The 18,317-nt window shown below is 48.6% G+C and overlaps 1 protein-coding gene across 1 annotated transcript; it reads left to right on the top strand.

The window, feature by feature from the left end:
* Positions 1-8,623: 8,623 nt before the first annotated feature.
* On the top strand, positions 8,624-16,597 carry fosb (FosB proto-oncogene, AP-1 transcription factor subunit). The gene is made up of 4 exons (XM_080218210.1): positions 8,624-8,959; positions 12,818-13,093; positions 14,116-14,223; positions 15,866-16,597. Exons 1-4 carry the CDS (start codon positions 8,831-8,833, stop codon positions 16,316-16,318), a joined length of 966 nt encoding a protein of 321 aa, XP_080074336.1. The 5' UTR covers positions 8,624-8,830; the 3' UTR covers positions 16,319-16,597.
* The last annotated feature ends 1,720 nt before the right edge of the window (positions 16,598-18,317 follow it).

The raw sequence follows: 18,317 nt of genomic DNA, 5'->3' as shown, positions 1-18,317 counted from the left end.
GAATCGTTTCTGCACTCTTTCTAGTTTAATAATATCCTCTCTATAATAGGGTGACCAGAATTGCACACAGTATTCCAAGTGTGGCCTTACCAATGTCTTGTACAACTTCAGCAAGACGTCCCAACTCCTGTATTCAGTGTTCTGACTGATGAAACCAAGCATGCTGAATGCCTTCTGAGGGGTGATCTTATAGAGGTCTATAAAATAATGAGGGGCACAGATCAGCTAGATAGTCAATATCTTTTCCCAAAGGTAGGGGAGTCTAAAACTATAGGTTTGTGAAGGGGAGAGATACAAAAGTGTCCAGAGGGGCAATTTTTTCACACAAAGGGTGGTGAGTGTCTGGAACAAGCTGTCAGGGGTAGTAGTAGAGGTGGGTACAATTTTGTCTTTTAAGAAGTATTTAGATAGTTACATGGATAAAATGGGTATAGAAGGATATGGGCCAAATGCGGGCAATTGGGATTAGCTTTCGGGTTTTAAAAAAGAAAGGGTGGTATAGACAAGTTGGGCCAAAGGGCCTGTTTCCAGCTGTAAACCTCTAGGACTCTATGAATTCCATTTTCCACTGATCAACCAACCTAAACAGCCCATCTATATCATGCTGTAATCTCAGGATATCCTCCTCACTATTTAGCAACGCACCAATTATTATATCATCTACAGACTTACTGATCAACCCTCCTATGTTTAAGTCTAAGTCATTTAGATAAACCACAAATAACAAGGGCCCTGGCACTAATCCCTGCAGGACCCCACTGGACACAGCCTTTCAGTTAGAACCCCACTCGACTAATACCCTCTGCTCCCTGCCACTCAGCCAATTCTGGATCCAATTTGCCAAATTTCCTTGGTTGTCATTGCTTCAAACCTTCGCGGTCAGTCATCCATGTGGGATCTCATCAAAAGCCCTAATATCATCACACTGTTGTCCAGTTGCCTCTCTCCAGTTCTACATGCCCTGTGGCAGTGGGCAGCATTGACAGGATTATGGAGATGTGGGGGTCACCAGCAAGGCAGGTCAGTGTTTGTTGCCCATTGCCCTTGCTTGGTCATTTCAGAGGGCAGTTAAGGATTAACCACATTGCTGTGGCAGATATCCTTCCCTAAAGGATATTGGTGAACCAAATGTTGGGTTTTACAACAATCAATAATAGTTTCATGGACATCAAATTGAATGTTAGATAGTGGTGCATTAAACAGTGGGCACAGTTAGCAATGGGTGCAGTAGGCAGTGAATGCATTAAACAGTGGGTGCATTAGACAGTGGGTGCATTAGACAGTGGGTGCATTAGACAGTGGGTGTGTTAAGCATTGAGTGCATTAGATAGGGGCGTCTTAGGCAGCAGGTGCGTTAGACAGTGGATGCATTAGACAGTGGGTGCATTAGACAGTGGGTGTGTTACGCATTGAGTGCATTAGATAGGGGCGTCTTAGGCAGCAGGTGCGTTAGACAGTTGGTGCATTAGGCAGAGGGTGTGATAAGCATTGAGTGCATTAGGCAGGGGTGTCTTAGGCAGTGAATGCATTACACAGTAGGTGCATTAGGCAGTGAGTGTCTTAGGCAGCAGGTGCGTTAGACAGTGGGTGCATTACACAGTAGGTGCATTTGGCAGTTAGTGCATTAGATGGTGGGTGCATTAGGCAGTGGGTGCGTTAGACAGTGGGTGCATTAGGCAGTGGGGTGCATTAGGCAGTGGGGTGCATTAGGCAGTGGGGTACATTAGACAGTGGGTGCATTAGACAGTGGGTGCATTAGGCAGTGAGTGCATTAGCAGTTAGTGCATTAGATGGTGGGTGCATTAGGCAGTAGGGCGCATTAGGCAGTGGGTGCATTACACAGTAGGTGCATTAGGCAGTGGGGTGCATTAGGCAATGGGATGCATTAGGCAGTGGGAGCATTAGGCAGTTAGTGCATTAGATGGTGGGTGCATTAGGCAGTGGGGTGCCTTAGGCAGTGGGGTGCATTAGGCAATAGGATGCATTAGGCAGTGGGGTACATTAGACAGTGAGTGCATTAGGCAGTGAATGCATTAGACAGTGGGTGCGTTAGACAGTGGTTGCATTAGGCAGTGAATGCATGAGGCAGTGGGGTGCATTAGGCAGTGGGTGCATTAGGCAGTGAGTGCATTAGACAGTGGGTGCGTTAAACAGTGGTTGCATTAGGCAGTGAATGCATGAGGCAGTGGGGTGCATTAGGCAGCGAGTGCATTAGGCAGTGGGTGCATGAGACAGTGGGTGCAGTAGGCAGTGGGTGCATTAGGCAGTGGGTGCATTAGGCAGTGGGTGCATTAGGCAGTGGGGGCATTAGACAGTGGGTGCATTAGGTAGTGGGGTGCATTAGGCAGTGGGTGCGTTAAGCAGTGAATGCATTAGGCAGTGGGTGCATTAGACAGTGGGTGCATTAGGCAGTGGGTGCATTAGACAGTGCGTGCATTAGACAGTGCGTGCATTAGGCAATGGATTGCGATTAAATTGGACATTGTGAGTGAAGCAATGTCTAACTGTATCTGGTGCTTACTGCATTTCACTGCAGTATAAAGAAATCTGCTGAATTTCCAACGTTCAGAAATGTTATTGGAGAGAAGTGTTAGGATACGGTACACGCAGCAAATCCACTGTCTGTCATTCATTATCGTGTGTAAAACAATGTCAGAGCCCCACTAATACATACCAGCTGCTCTACCAGAAACAGAAATAAAACAATACAATATAATGGGTAAGTAATCGACTGATCTGTGCGTTGTTGGTCCACAGCCCTTACATTTTTGGGATATCGTTTCAAATAGAAGCCAAACTGACAAGATGGAAAGTTCTGTCCAGTATTAGCGTCCTGTGTCAAATGAGGCCGGGCAATTTAATTCCACACATTAAAATATAAGTAATTTAGCAATTATTGATAATGTAATACCAGGATGTCAGAGGATATCCAGGATTGGATACGAAAATATCTCATAATGTAGAGGGAGCTTTACTCTGTATGTAACCCCGTGCTGTACCTGTCCTGGGAGTGTTTGATGGGGACAGTGTAGAGGGAGCTTTACTCTGTATGTAACCCCGTGCTGTACCTGTCCTGGGAGTGTTTGATGGGGGACAGTGTAGGGGGAGCTTTACTCTGTATGTAACCCCGTGCTGTACCTGTCCTGGGAGTGTTTGATGGGGGACAGTGTAGGGGGAGCTTTACTCTGTATGTAACCCCGTGCTGTACCTGTCCTGGGAGTGTTTGATGGGGGACAGTGTAGGGGGAGCTTTACTCTGTATCTAACCCCGTGCTGTACCTGTCCTGGGAGTGTTTGATGGGGGACAGTGTAGGGGGAGCTTTACTCTGTATCTAACCCCGTGCTGTACCTGTCCTGGGAGTGTTTGATGGGGGACAGTGTAGGGGGAGCTTTACTCTGTATCTAACCCCGTGCTGTACCTGTCCTGGGAGTGTTTGATGGGGGACAGTGTAGAGGGAGCTTTACTCTGTATCTAACCCCGTGCTGTACCTGTCCTGGGAGTGTTTGATGGGGGACAGTGTAGACGGAGAGATTTATTCTATACTTGAGACTGGTATTAGTGTTTAAAATGAACACAGGGACAGTGTGTGGCATTTCTGGCCTATTCTGCCAGTCAGTGAAATCATGGCTACTTTGTTGCTAACTTCATATGGACGCCTTATGTCCCATATCCTTTAGCAACACTGGCAAACAGAAGACTATCAATCTTTAAAGCTAATAACTGATGCAGCAGCAATTGCAGAGATGTGTGTAGAAATATTTCCAAAATTCACTACCAAATCTATTGCCTCCAATTTCGTTGGGCCATATCCAGTCATCCGAGATTCTCCAATCAGTTGAGTTGGTTTCCTTCTATCCATCTTGTCTGTTCCCATTTAACTTAGAATAATAGATTCCCTACTCTACAGAAGGAGGCCATTCAGCCCATCGAGACTGCACTGCCAACCATCCCACCCAGGTCCTATCCCTGTAACCCCACATATTTATCCTGCTATTTCCCCTGACACTAAGGGGCAATATAGTGTGGCCAATCAAAGGGTTTACAATGGCAAGGTGGAACAGTGGTTAGCACTGCTGCCTCACAGCGCCAGAGACTCGGGTTCAATTCCAGCCTCAGGTGAAGTCTGCATGTTCTCCCCATATCTGCATGGGTTTTCCACCGGGTGCTCCGGTTTCCTCCCACACTCCAAAGATGTGGGGTGTAGATGGATTGGCCAGGATAAATTGCCCCTTTGTGTCTAAAGATGTGTAGGTTAGGTGGATTGGCCATGATACATTGCCCCTTTGTGTCTAAAGATGCATAGATTAGGTGCATTAACCATGATACATTGCCCCTTAGTATCTAAAGATGTGTAGATTAGGTGCATTAACCATGATACATTGCCCCTTAGTATCTAAAGATGTGTAGATTAGGTGCATTAACCATGATACATTGCCCCTTTGTGCAGGTTTGTGGATTGGCCAAGCTAAGTTGCCCCTTAGTGTTCAACAATCTGTACGTTGGGTGGGATTGGTCATGCTAAGTTGTCCCTTAGTGTCCCAAGGTGTGTCAGTTAATGGAGTAAATGCATGGGGTTACTGGGATAGGGCTTGAGTAAGTTGCTCTGTTGGAGGGTTGGCGTAAACTGCAAATATATTGTGAGCACAGTATCATCAGAGGTGGGATCTCTATTGAAGATCACATCAAAAGGGTAGTGCCTCTGACAGTGCAGCACTCCCTGCACTAGGGTATCAGCCAGGATTCTGTGCGGTGGGAAACCTTCCCCGTGTTGTTATTGCTGACATCACCAAGCTTGTCAGCCGCTGTAAATGGCTTCCAGCATTTGCGTCTGTTCGCAAGCCACCCAGACCTGTTTGGACGTGTTCCTGTGCAACCTCAGCTGCTGTTCTATCTCCTCCCTCAGTGTCACATCACCGCGGGGCAGAGAGATCAGCACTGTATGTACTGGGTGGATCTGGGTTAGAGGGTTGGACTGAAAACATTGCAGCAGGCAGTGCCCATGTGGGAATAGGCCACTGGACAGGACATGGGGCAGGTAGGGCAGGACACAGAGCAGAGAGAGCAGCAGGACACTGGGTGGATAGCAGCAGGATGCGAGACACATAGAGCCAGGATGTGGGGCGGGGTGCAGGGCAGGTAGGGCAGCACGGTGGCAAGTGCTTAGCACTGCTGCCTCACAGAACCAGGGACCCGTGTTCGAATTCCAGCCTTCGGCCACTCTCGCTGTGGAGTTTGCACATTCTCCCCATGTCTGCGTAGGTTTCCTCCAGATGCTCCAGTTTCCTCCCATACTTCAAAGACGTGCAGCTTAGTTGATTGGCCATGCTAAGTTGCTCCTTTGTGTCGAAAGATGTGTAGGTTAGATGGATTGGCCATGCTAAATTGCCCCTTAGTGTCTAACAATGTGTAGGTTAGGCGGACTGGCCATGCTAACTTGCCTCCTACTGTATAAAGATGTGCAGGTTAGGTGGATTGGCCTTGCTAAATCGACCCTTAGTGTCCAAATATGTGCAGTTTAGGTGGATTGGCCATGCTAAATTACCCCTTAGTGTCCAAAGATGTGTAGGTTAGGTGGATTGGCCATGGTAAATTGCCCCTTAGTGTCCAAAGTTGTATAGATTAGGTGGATTGGCCATGCTAAATTGCCCCTTAGTGTCCAAAGGTGTGCCGGTTAGGTGGATTGGCCATGCTAAATTGCCCTTTAGTGTCCAAAAATATGCAGGTTAGGTGGATTGGCCTTGCTAACTTGCCCCTTAGTGTGCAAAGATGTACAGGTTAGGTGGATTGGCCATGCTAAATTGCCTCTTTGTGTCCAAAGATGTGTAGGTTAGTGGGGTACATGCATGGGATTGCAGAGATTGGGCTTGAGTGAGATGCTCTGTTGGAGGGTCGATGTAAACTTGATGGGCCGAAGGGCCTCTTGTGCTGTCGGGATTCTATAAGGTGCGATGCCTTTTCCTGTCTGCTTGGGTTTTGCTTGTCTGTCTCTCTTGTGGGTAAAACAGAAGTAATTAAAGAAAAATGTTTCTTACATTCTAAAGGAGGCAACGTCATTAGGGTGCTGATGTGAAAGGTGCTGCAACAATGCATTCCAGGCATTCTTTTCGAAATCACAGAAACTAGAAGCAAATGTAGGCCGTAAAGCATTGTTTAACTCTTTGTTGCTGGCCGATAAGATTGTTTTAAAGTTTGCACAGGCTCCCAGTGCTTGGATACGCCCTTTGCCTTTATAGTGGGTGTCATGTGTGTATTGTTTTATTTTCATATTGAGGCCAGCACTGAATGACAAGCAGGGGCTTATGTCAAATCAGCAGCTCAACCTTTTACAGGGAGTCCACGTGTGTGGTGTGTTTCATTTTCAGTCAAGGCAGCATTCTCTCCAAGGTCATGGCAGTAGGTGACGACTCGCTATCGGAATGTCAACAACAAGTGTCTGGGGGGAAACCTTGCAGGGGGGGAGGAAGTAAGCTCTCTCTCCCACATACACACCTTTCAGGCAAAACGAAACACGCAGAAAGTGTTTTCCATGTTTAAAAACAACAAACCGCAGGCCTCACCAGCAGACAGCCACATATATAACTTACTGAAATCAGAGACTTGAGGCTTATTTCCGAATCTGATGGGAAGGGTGCGCTGCAGGTGAGCATGGGAATGAAGCTTACAGACACAACCACTTGGAAATGACAAACTTTGGCCTCTGGGCTCTTGGGGGGAAGTGGGGTGAGGTGTAGGACTTAGAGTTGGGGGGACTGTAAGCATCACTTAGATTCAAGGCAAACCCTGATGTTTGGAACCCAAAGAGAAAATGCTGGAAAGTCTCAGCAGCGTCTGTAAAGAGAGAAAAGAGGTGATGTTTCGAGTCCCGATGACTGTTCGGTACATTGGCCACGCTGAATGTACCCGAACAGGTGCCGGAGTGTGACCACGAGGGGATTTTCTCAGTAATTTCATTGCAGTGTTAATGTAAGCCTACTTCTGACACTAATAAATAAACAAACTGTATCTCAATATGTGTGACAATAACAATCAAATAAAAAAGTACTCTATGAATGATGTCTGTATAGCATAGAAGAAACAATACTTTTCACTGTATCCCGATACATGTGACAATAATAAATCAACACAAATCACCTTATATTAAGTCGATCTTTCTCTACACCCTAGCTATGACTGTAACACTACATTCTGCACTCTCTCCTTCCCTTCTCCCCTATTTACTCTATGAATGGTATGTTTTGTCTGCATAGTGCGCAAGAAACAATTCTATTCACTGTATCCCAATACATGTGACAATAATAAATCAAATCCAATCAATTTATATTAAGTCCAAAGATGTGCACGTTAGGTGGATTGGCCACGCTAATTTGTCCCATTAGAGTCCTGGATGCGTAGGTTAGAGGGATTAGTGGGTACATATGCAGGGATAGGGCCTGGGTGGGATTGTGGTCAGTGCAGACTTGATGGGCTGAATGGCCTCTTTCTGCACTGTAGGGATTCTATTCTATTCTAAAGTCGACCTTTCTCTACACCTAGCTATAACTGTAACACTGTATTCTGCAGCCTCTCCTTTCCTTCTCCCCCATGTACTCTATGAACAGTATGTTTTGTCTCTAAGAAACAATAATTTTCACTGTATCCCAATACATGTGACAATAATAAATCAAATCCAACCACCTTAATTAACTTACCCTAGCTATGACTGTAACACCATATTCTGCACCGTCTCCTTTCCTTCTCCCCTATGTACTCTATGAACGGTATGTTTTGGCTCTAAGAAACAATAGTTTTCACTGTATCCCAATACATGTGAATAATAAGTCAAATCCAATCACCTTAATTAAGTTGATCTCTCTCTACACCCTACCTATGACTGTAACACTATATTCTGCACCCTCTCCTTTCCTTCTCCCCATGTCCTCTATGAACAGTATGTTTTGTCTCTAAGAAACAACACTTTTCACTGTATCCCAATGCATGTGACAATAATAAATCAAATCCAATCACCTTATATTTTTCTCGACACCCCAAGTATGAATATTAAATCAAATTAAACTTGCGCTCCAGTTCAGCTAGAAGATGCGTAGGGGATTTTCACAGTGTTTTGCAGCGTTAAGCCTACTTGTGACTCACAAATAAACAAACTTTAAAATCATTTGATAGTTTCAAAAATAAAAGGTGGGACCATAACCATGAATTTTAAAAATAAAAGAGACTATTTGGGGTTGCTATTTAAAACTCTCTCTCTCTGATGGAGCCGCTGTCTAGAGAGGGATTCCCTCTGACGTCAGTGCCTGGTTACCAGTAAACAGCCAACTACACAGTTCCATATTTGGGCATGTACGTCAGGGATCCCGGAGAGGCGGGGCTCCCGCCGCAGCAGAGTGGGGGGAAAAAGGAGGGTTTTATCGCCTTTCCCCGGGCATAAAGGCGGGTGGCGAGGCTGCGAGCGGTGTGTGCTTCAGCCCTGCCGCTTTCGGTGAGGCTGCCTGCGGGCTTTCCCGGCGAAATTCGGCCCTTTGCAGCCGCTTATGTGTTGGTATTCAAATGAGCCTGACGTCAGAGGCGTACGCTAGTATAAAAAGGCAAATCCGAGGAGCCGGTTCATTCATAAAGTCAGAGCCGGCGGAGAGAGATAGAGAGAGAGGAGTGGGGGACACAGACTGTTGTACTACCACCAATACCTACAGCAGCAGCTAAAGCAACAACACTGCTGGGTTTGTGTTTTTTTTGTGCTTCTCTACTTTTTACCCTCTCTCACTGGATACCTGTGCACCCACCAAAGCTGGATTCCAAGGGCGACAAATCCTGGCTCATCACCGACTGGGAGGACATGTACCAGGGATTCTCCGGCGACTTTGACTCGGCTTCTCGCTGCAGCTCTTCCCCTTCGGAGCCTCAGTACCTGTCCTCCGTGGATTCCTTCAGCCAGAGTGTGGGGAGTCCCACCACCACAGCCCAGGTAAGTCCACTCAGCTGAACTTTTTAAATATATATAATATACACATGTTTATAAGCAATACATAATATATAGTTTGCAATTTATTATATATTTAATATTTATTTGTGTATATGTGTATGTGTGCATTTTGTGTTGAGATGCAAGGGGGAACCCAAACTTTCTTCCTTCCCTTTTTTTTGCATCAGGGCCAAATTGTCGTCAATGTCACAACATGAATGTTGCAGTGTATGAATTGGGGAGGGGGGAAACAGTCATTCCTTATTATAAAAAAGACTTATTGCAAAACAAAGTCAGCCCGGTTAAATGCAAAGGGGGATCGTGTACCTAGTTCTGCATTCCGCCTCTTGCATCGGTTAGAATCGGTCTATCGATCTTCCAGCCCCCCGATTTTTGGGGAGGTAGAGCGCTCACACGCACGACGCTGCCTGGCCCGCCCCCCCTTCCAAGTTACGTACGTAAGGTTGACGTGTTGGAATGCTCCTTGGTGACGTTACGCACGCAACGGCCCCGCCGACGCGCTGACGTCGACGACGTTCTATTTTGGAACGTTGCTAGGCGACCGCGCTGTCGTTTGGAATCTCGCGCACGGCGGCGGGGGACGCGGGCTCCGCCCACACAACCAGCCCGCCCTTTTTCTCACTTTTATGAATGGATGGATGCCACTATTGCAAGTTACACTTGCAGCTCAGACATCCCTGGGAATCCGCCTGTGTACTTGCGATCTAAAACAACAATTTTTTAAAAGATATTTTCGCAACAACTCCATTGCAGTGTTAATGTGACACTAAATCACTAAACTTGAAATAAAAGCTAGAGGTCTGCATTATTAAAAATTATAACATGCTGGGGGACTGCAACTCGTCAATCCCTGGTGCCCGCCTGTATATTGAAGCCCAAAGCAACTTAATCATTTTTAAATTAAAAGCATAAAATACTGCAAATAAAAAAACCCAGCAGGTTTGGCAAGCAGAGAAGTTGAGTTTCGAATCCAGTAACTGACTCAAGAAATGAGGCTGAGTTTATTTTGCCTTCCAGCACTTTATTTAAAAATACTTTTCTAATTGCTGTCTGGATCCAGCAGTTCTACTCGAGGTGGTGGGCTTAACAGGGTAAATATATGGGGGGCTGGGTGGGATTGTGGCTGGTATAGACCTGATGGGCCGAATGGCCACCTTCTGCAACTGTAGGGATTCTGTGCTCAGTCTTGGAACACAATCTTAAGAATGGAATGGTCACCAGGCAGAAGGAGGGCATTTGGCCCATTGTGTCTATGCTAGCATTTGAGCTAGCCCCACTTTTTCTCCCGCTCTCCACTCGCCCACTTTCCCCCCCAAAAAAAGCAGCGAGGGAATATTTTATTTGAGAATTCTCTTTTCTGATTTAAAATATGAAATTTGAAAAACTAATTATTTACTGTACAATCCAACATGGGGGGTGGGGTGGGCAAAGAAAATTGGTGTGCTTGCTCACAATCCCTTTCTCCAACAAACATTGAACAGTCAACAGGAGTAGATGTGGAGGGCACATCACCACCCTCAAATAAAAGCTGGAAGTGGGCCCCTTCAGCTTGCTGTGGGTAGCAGACTTGCGGTTAAATGTCACTGAACTTGAAAGCGGATTGGGGTTTTTGTGTGTAACTTGCATTTTGCTTAGCAGCAGCCTTTACACAATGCAGCCTCTGTGGTATAGGGCAGCGTGGGTTCAGGTCCCCATACAGTTTAGTCTGTCCTATTTGACTGGGGCAGTTTTTCAAGGGGGTAAACTGGCCACAACACGGGCAAGAGTGTCTGGCGGACACAGCTAAGCAGACGTGGTGGTTTTAGAAGCATCTGTCTGTCTGTCTCTGGCGTCCCCCTCCTAATGGCCAACCTCAGAACTGTTCCTCCAGTTCTTGCCACCCATCAAGTGGGGCAGCATGTGGGCATCTCTGGACTTGGTTCAAGGAGGGTGGTGGGGGACACATTTTCTCCAGAGAATTGTCAAAAGTCCCATGAGCCTTGTTGTATCCACTTTACACTGATCATTTTTTAAATATTTGTTTATGGAATGTGGGCATGGCTGACTGGGCCTCCATTTAAGAGGACAGTTGAGAACCAACTGCATTGCTGTGGGTCTGGAGTGACACTATTTTTTTGTCACAGTAGGCTTACATTAACACTGCAATGAAGTTACGTGAAAATGTAGGCCTGACCAGGGAAAGTCAGATTTCCTAGAGGACATTAGTGAACCAGATGGAGTTTTTACAAAGATTTCATGGTCATTAGATTTTTAATGTCAAATTTTTTATTGACATTTCACCATCTGCTATGATGGGATTTGAACCCAGGTCCCAAATTGTCACTGGATTATTAGTCCAGACAATTATACTGTGTGCCACTTGGAGGTCTGTGCTCCTGTTAACTGCTCATTGTTCATTGTTGTTCTACTTTGGGGTTAGTCAGGTACCCCCACCCCCTGAAAAACATTCAGAAGCCAGGCAACAAGACAGAATTGTGTGCAGCATTGTGGCACAGTGGTTGGCACTGCTGCCTTGGTGCCAGAGGCCCAGGTTCATTTCTGGCCTTGGGTTGCTCTGTGCAGAATCTGCACATTATTCCAGCATTGGCATGGGTTTTCTCTGGGTGCTATGGTTTTCTCCTGCATGCCAAAGATATGCAGGTTAGGTGGATTGGCCATGATAAATTGCCCCTTTTAATGTCAGGGGGATTAGCAGGGTAAATAATAAAGTTTATGGGGATGGAGTCTGGGTGGGATTGTTGTCAGTGTAAGGACAATGGGCACTTCTGCACTGTAGGGATTCAATGGCTGAAGGGTTGTCTCCCACCTCCCATCAGTGTGCCCCCCCATTGGACCTTGTGTGAAGGAAGGAGACTTGCTGATGTTGGGGTTCCTTTGAACCCTGGGATCATGTTCAGCCTGAGACTTTGGGAAGAGAAGATCTCATGGTATTTTCACTGGACTAGTAACCCAGAGCACTGCTCTGGGAGCCTGGGTTCAAATCCTGCCACAGCAAATGGTGAAATTGGAATTCAATAAAGCTGGAACTAAAGATCTAATTGTCAAAAAAGCCATTGGCGGCAGTGGTTAGCACTGCTGCTTCACAGCTCCAGGGTCCTGGGTTTGATTCCTGGCTTGGGTCACTGTAGTTTGCACATTCTCCACATGTCTGCATGGGTTTTCTCCCACAGTCCAAAGATGTGGGTTAAGTTGATTGGCCATGCTAAGAAATTGCCCCTTTGTGTCCAGGGATGTGTAGGTTAGAAGGAATAATGGGTATAATATGTAGGGGTTAGGGCCTGGGTGGGATTCTGTTCAGTGCAGATTTGATGGGCCAAATGGCCTCTTTCTGCACTGTAGAATTCTGAGCACCTATCTGGTTCAGTAATATACCTTTAGGAAAGGAAATCTGCTCTCCTGACCCAGTCTGGTCTATGACCTACAGCAATGTGGTTGACTCTTAACCCTCTGTCCAAGTGAGACTCTCTGTTTAAGGGGAAATTGGGGATGGCAATAGATGCTGGTCTGGTTAGTGATGCCCACATTTCATGAATTAAAAATCAATGGGGGAGGGTTTGGGAGTAATGATCCCCCCATCCAGTCAGCAGAGCTAACTTGGGACAAATGGAGCCATGTCTGAAGCCCATGTGCTGAGGGCTCCAATTTGGTTGCTTAAAATACCCTGTTTGGTGTTTGCTTTGATGTCATTGTCCTGTGCTCCCATTCCATCTCCTCCCTGTCCAAGGTCTTGGCTTCCATTGTGGCGGTTTTTTAGCTTTAACCCACCTGCCCTTCCAAAGCCCATCCATTCCCACCTCCACCCACCATAGTCTAAATGTCCTACATTCCTATCTATTCCAGGAGTGTACCACGGGTGTCGGCGAGATGCCAGGATCCTTTGTACCGACCCTGACTGCCATCACCACCAGCCAGGACCTGCAGTGGATGGTCCAACCGACTGTCATTTCCTCCGCAGCCCAGTCCCAGTCACAGTTGGCTGCCTTGCCCCAGCCCACCATGGACCCGTACAACCTCCCAGGCACCAGCTACTCCACCCCAGCCATGTGCTCCTATGGCAGGGCCGAGACATCAAAACCCAGCCGGCCCAGTCGCCCTCGGAGGGCCCGAGATGAAACGGTGAGTGTGAGGCCCAGGGACAGCATCTGTCACACAGCAATGGGCTGCTTATTCAGGTCAAATTCACAAAGGTTTAAATAAAATGTATCTATACATGTGCTGGGATTGGAGTGTGCTCAAATCAGGCTCCCTCTACACTGTCCCCCATCAAACATTCCCAGGTCAGGTACATTGTGGGGTTAGATAGAGTAAAGCTCCCTCTACATTGTCCCCCCCATCAAACACTCCCAGGTACAGCACAAGGTTAGATAGAGTAAAGCTCCCTCTACACTGTCCCCCCCATCAAAAACAAGTCTCAACACCAGGTTAAAGTCCAACCAGTTTATTTGATAGTAAACACAAGCTTTCAGAAACACTGTTCCTCATTCAAGTGTGACATCACACTCCCCAGGACAGGTACAGCACGGGGTTAGATACAGAGTAAAGCTCCCTCTACACTGTCCCCATCAAACACTCCCAGGACAGGTACAGCACGGGGTTAGATACAGAGTAAAGCTCCCTCTACACTGTCCCCCATCAAACACTCCCAGGACAGGTACAGCACGGGGTTAGATACAGAGTAAAGCTCCCTCTACACTGTCCCCCATCAAACATTCCCAGGACAGGTACAGCACGGGGTTAAATACAGAGTAAAGCTCCCTCTACACTGTCCCCCATCAAACACTCCCAGGACAGGTACAGCACGGGGTTAGATACAGAGTAAAGCTCCCTCTACACTGTCCCCCATCAAACACTCCCAGGACAGGTACAGCACGGGGTTAGATACGGAGTAAAGCTCCCTCTACACTGTCCCCCATCAAACACTCCCAGGACAGGTACAGCACAGGGTTAGATACAGAGTAAAGCTCCCTCTACACTGTCCCCCATCAAACACTCCCCAGGACAGGTACAGCACGGGGTTAGATACAGAGTAAAGCTCCCTCTGCACTGTCCCCATCAAACACTCCCAGGACAGGTACAGCACGGGGTTAGATACGGAGTAAAGCTCCCTCTCTGTACTGATGATATTTTGTTTTCTGCAGCTTACAGCCGAGGAGGAGGAGAAACGCCGCGTTCGCCGTGAGAGGAATAAGCTGGCAGCGGCCAAGTGCCGGAACCGCCGCCGGGAGCTGACTGACCGCCTGCAGAGTGTAAGCATCCCGGGGGGGGGTCTCCGGGCGGACCGCGGGGATGAGGGTCTCCATCTCACCCCTGCCTCTGGGGAAGGCGAGAGCCTCAAACCCCCCCCCCCCCACTGGGAAAGTGTGTGGGGAGGTGGAGGGGGTCCTGTCTGCAGGATATATGGGGGGGGTGGAATCTCCCTCTTACATTTGCAGTAAGAGTAATTTGGGAACGGGGAAAGCAGTTTTGTTCCCAGAGTCTCTGTCCCCAGGGGTGGGCCAGAGGAATAGCGTCAACCCAGGGGGCGGGGGGGGGGGGCATGAGGGCTTTCTCTTTCCTGTCTGTCTCTTGCTATCTCCCTTCACATTCATCTCCCTACCTTTCCCACGCTCTTTCTCCTCCCCACTCCTTTCTCCTGCCCTCTTTCCTCCCTCTCTCCGTTCCTCCCTCCCTTCTCCCATTCCCCTCTCCCCCTCTTCTGCCCCCTCCATCTTTCCTTCTCTCCCTCTCTCTCTCCTTCCTTTATCTTCCTTCTCTCTCCCTCCCACCCTCTCCTCTCCCTTCTCCCCTCCATCTGTCCTTTGCTGCCTTTCTTTTCTCGCCTTCCCTTCCCCCTCCCTCTATCTCCTACTCTTCCCTCCTCTCTCTGCTTCCCATGTTCCCCTTCTTTCTCTCCCCTCCTCTCTTTCCTCCTGTTATCCTTCCTTTCGTCCCCTCTCTTTTCCTTCTCCCCTTCTCTCTCTCCTTTCCTTCTCCTCTCTCCTTCCCCCTCCCCTGTTTCCCCTCACCTCTCCCCTCCCCTTCTGTCTCTCCTCTCCCTCTCTCCTTTCCTCTTCTCCCTCCCTCTCTCCCCTTTCCTCCCTCTCCTTCCCCTCACCTCTGTGCTCCCCCCTCTCCCCCTCTCCTTTTCTCCCTCCTCTCCCCTCTCTGTTACTTTACTCCCCCTCCTTCTCTCTCCTTCCCCCTTCTCTCTCCCTCTTTGCTCATCCTCTTTCCCCTCATCACTCTCCTCTCCTTTGCTCCCCTTTCTCCTCTCCTTTTCTCCCTCCTCTCCCCTCTCTGTTACTTTGCTTCCCCCTCCTTCTCTCTCCTTCCCCCTTCTCTCTCCCTCTTTGCTCATCCTCTTTCCCCTCATCACTCTCCTCTCCTTTGCTCCCCTTTTCTCCCTCCCCTCCTTCCCCTCACCTCTCTGCCTCTTTGCTCCCCCTTGCTCCTTCCCCTCACTGCTCTGCTCCTCTCCTTTGCTCCCCCCTCTTTCTCTCTCCTTCCCCTTCTCTCTCCCCCTCTTTGCTTCCCCCTCCTCTTCCCCTCACCACTCCCCCTCTCCTTTGCTCCCCTTTCTCCTCTCCTTTTCTCCCTCCTCTCCTTCCCCTCACCTCTCTGCCACTTTGCTCCCCCCCCTCCTTTCCCCCCCTCCTTTCCCCCCCCTCCTTTCCCCCCCCTCCTTTCCCCCCCTCCTTTCCCCCCCCTCCTTTCCCCCCCCTCCTTTCCCCCCCCTCCTTTCCCCCCCCTCCCTCCTTCTCTCTCCCCCTCTTTGCTCCCCCTTTCTCCTCTCTTTTTTTTCTTCCCCCTCACCTCTCTCTCTCTGTGCCCAGTTATACCTATCTAACCACCCTTCCCCTATCTCTTCTCCCCCCCCCCCCCCTCCTCCTCCTCCTCTATCCTCTCCAGGAGACGGACCAGCTGGAGGAGGAGAAGGCCGAGCTGCAGTCTCAGATCGCCGAGCTGCACAAGGAGAAGGAGCAGCTGGAGTTCGTGCTGGTGGCCCACAAGCCGGCCTGCAAGATCCCGTTCCAGGAGTCGCTGAGCCCGCAGCCGGGCGCTGCAACAGTCGAGGTGAGCTCTCTGGCGAGTGCGCTGGAGGGGAAGGAGAAGCCTTTCAGCGGGAGCTACCCGTCCAGCTGCGAGCTGCCGGCCGAGGTACCGTTCGCTGGCGGCTCTGTCTACCCGCAGTGTGAGCCTCTCCACCCCGGCTTTCTGAGTAACGCTAGCCCGGGCTCATACACCTCTTCATTTGTGTTCACCCACTCAGAGGGAAGCAGCTGCGGCATCGTCCACCAGCGGAACAGCAGCAGCGACCAATCCCCGGACTCTCTGAACTCGCCATCTCTGCTGGCTTTATAAAAACACACACAAAAAAATACAAACAACCAAAAAAAAACACACCAAAACCTGCTGTAAAGCTCACCCCCCCCAACAACCTCCCGGACCAGGACAACAACAGCAACAACAACAGCAGCAGCAACAACCACCACCCCCCTCCTCGCCCCCGCAAGCATTATGCTTTAAAACAAAACGGACTCTTATGAACAAGCCGACTGGAACCGCAGGAACAGGAGAGACAGCAGGATTGAGTGGGGGGTGGGTAAATGTGTGGACCATTATTGTCTTCTATAACAATTAGCTGGAGAAAATGTTTGTTTGGGGGGGGGGGGGGGGAAATGTGGTACTTTTTTTTTGCTGTTGAGATGTGATGCCCCACCTTGTTGATCAGCCTTCCACCAATTGGCAAGAGAATTATTAGGTGAGGGGGGGGGGGGGAAGTTGGTGTGGTTTTGAGATGTGACGCCCCACCTTGTCGATCAGCCACCCTCCATCTCTACTCCAATTCTCAGTTATTGGGGGACGATGTCTCTGAGATGTGATGCCCCACCTTGTCGATCAGCCTCCCTCCCCCCCCCCACTATTCCACCAATTGGCAAGAGAATTATTGGGGAGGAATTGGTGTAGTTTTGAGATGTGACGCCCACCTTGTCGCTCAGCCACCCTTCATCTCTACTCCAATTCTGTTATTGGGGGAAGATGTGGCTTTGAGATGTGATGCCCCACCTTGTCAATCAGCCACCCTTCATCTCTACTCCAATTCTTGGTAAGAGAATTATTGGGGGGGGGAGGAGATGTGATGCCCCACCTTGTCGATCAGCCTCCCCCCCACTATTCCACCAATTGGCAAGAGAATTATTGGGGAGGAATTGGTGTAGTTTTGAGATGTGATGCCCCACCTTGTCGATCAGCCTCCCTCCATCTCTACTCCAATCAGTAAGAGAATTATTGGAAGATGTGGTGTTGAGATGTGATGCCCCACTGCCAATTGGTGGAAGGCTGATTGACAACAGAATTATTGGGTGGGGGGGTTGGTGTGGTTTTGAGAAATGATGCCCCTGCCTTGTTGATCCCCTTCTTGCCAATTGGTGGCAGGTTGATTGATTGAGGTTGGGCATCATGTTTCATACAAAACTACACCCATTCCCCCCAATCATTTTCTCCACCATTACATCAATCAGCAGGAGAAAATTATTGGGGTGGGTTTTGGCAGTGTGGGGCATCATCTTTCATACAATCAGTCCTCTTTCTCCCACCTACCCCACCATTCCTCCAATCAAAATGATGGGGGTGGGAGGGGAGGTGTGGTTTTAGTGCAAAAATGTGATGCTCCATGCTGCTGACAAGCATTGAGAGGCTCATTGATCACTAAGATCAAGCTCCAGAATGGACAGGGAGCGGGGTAGATGCAATATGTTCCATCTTGTCAGCTTAGATCTGGTTTCTCTCTGGTGGGAGGCCTAGGAATTGGATTCACTTGGGTTTTGAATTGGGTCCTTGAAGCAAGTGAGATTGGGGGTTTTGCCCTAGGTCCATTCTGAGCGCTAGCTTTGACTTTCTCAGCCCTGAGTGTGGCAAACCTCACTTATTTTAATTGTCTATGACACCAAGGCTTCTTGAATGTCACAATGCCACCCCCCCCCACACCCCTCCCCATTGTGGGGAGAGGTGTGTGGGGGATGAATGGACCTGATCTGATCAATTCCACCTTCCCCACCCCCCCCAAAAAATTCTCCTTTTACTGGAAAGCTGATCAAATTTAACCCCCCACCTTTTAAATATTAAAGACAACTGCTTTTCTGTATACTGTGAATCCAGACATTTTGTCAAAAGATTTAAGTTTTTTGTTGGGGCAATGTTTGGTATGTGAGGTAGAAGGAAGATAGCCTCACTTCCCCCCCTCCTAAAAGTAACAAGATGTGAAACTTTTCACAGCAATGTAATCTGGAACTCAACTGACAGGAGCTGGTTCTACACCTTGTCCAGTTATACACTGGGCAAGATGTCCAACCATCCTGTG

This window comes from Carcharhinus amblyrhynchos, unplaced genomic scaffold (assembly GCF_965287045.1).
Source record: "Carcharhinus amblyrhynchos unplaced genomic scaffold, sCarAmb.v2.hapA scaffold_37, whole genome shotgun sequence".
NCBI lineage: Eukaryota > Metazoa > Chordata > Chondrichthyes > Carcharhiniformes > Carcharhinidae > Carcharhinus > Carcharhinus amblyrhynchos.
Note: the sequence above shows the minus strand (reverse complement) of the source record. Positions and strands in the feature narration are given on the sequence as shown.

Excerpts from the sequence above, each read along its gene's own strand:
- fosb (XM_080218210.1), top strand. The coding sequence starts at position 8,831 with ATGTACCAGGGATTCTCCGGCGACTTTGACTCGGCTTCTCGCTGCAGC. Across the intron at positions 8,960-12,817 it reads GTCCCACCACCACAGCCCAG|GAGTGTACCACGGGTGTCGG; the intron begins GTAAGTCCACTC and ends TATCTATTCCAG. Across the intron at positions 14,224-15,865 it reads TGACTGACCGCCTGCAGAGT|GAGACGGACCAGCTGGAGGA; the intron begins GTAAGCATCCCG and ends TATCCTCTCCAG.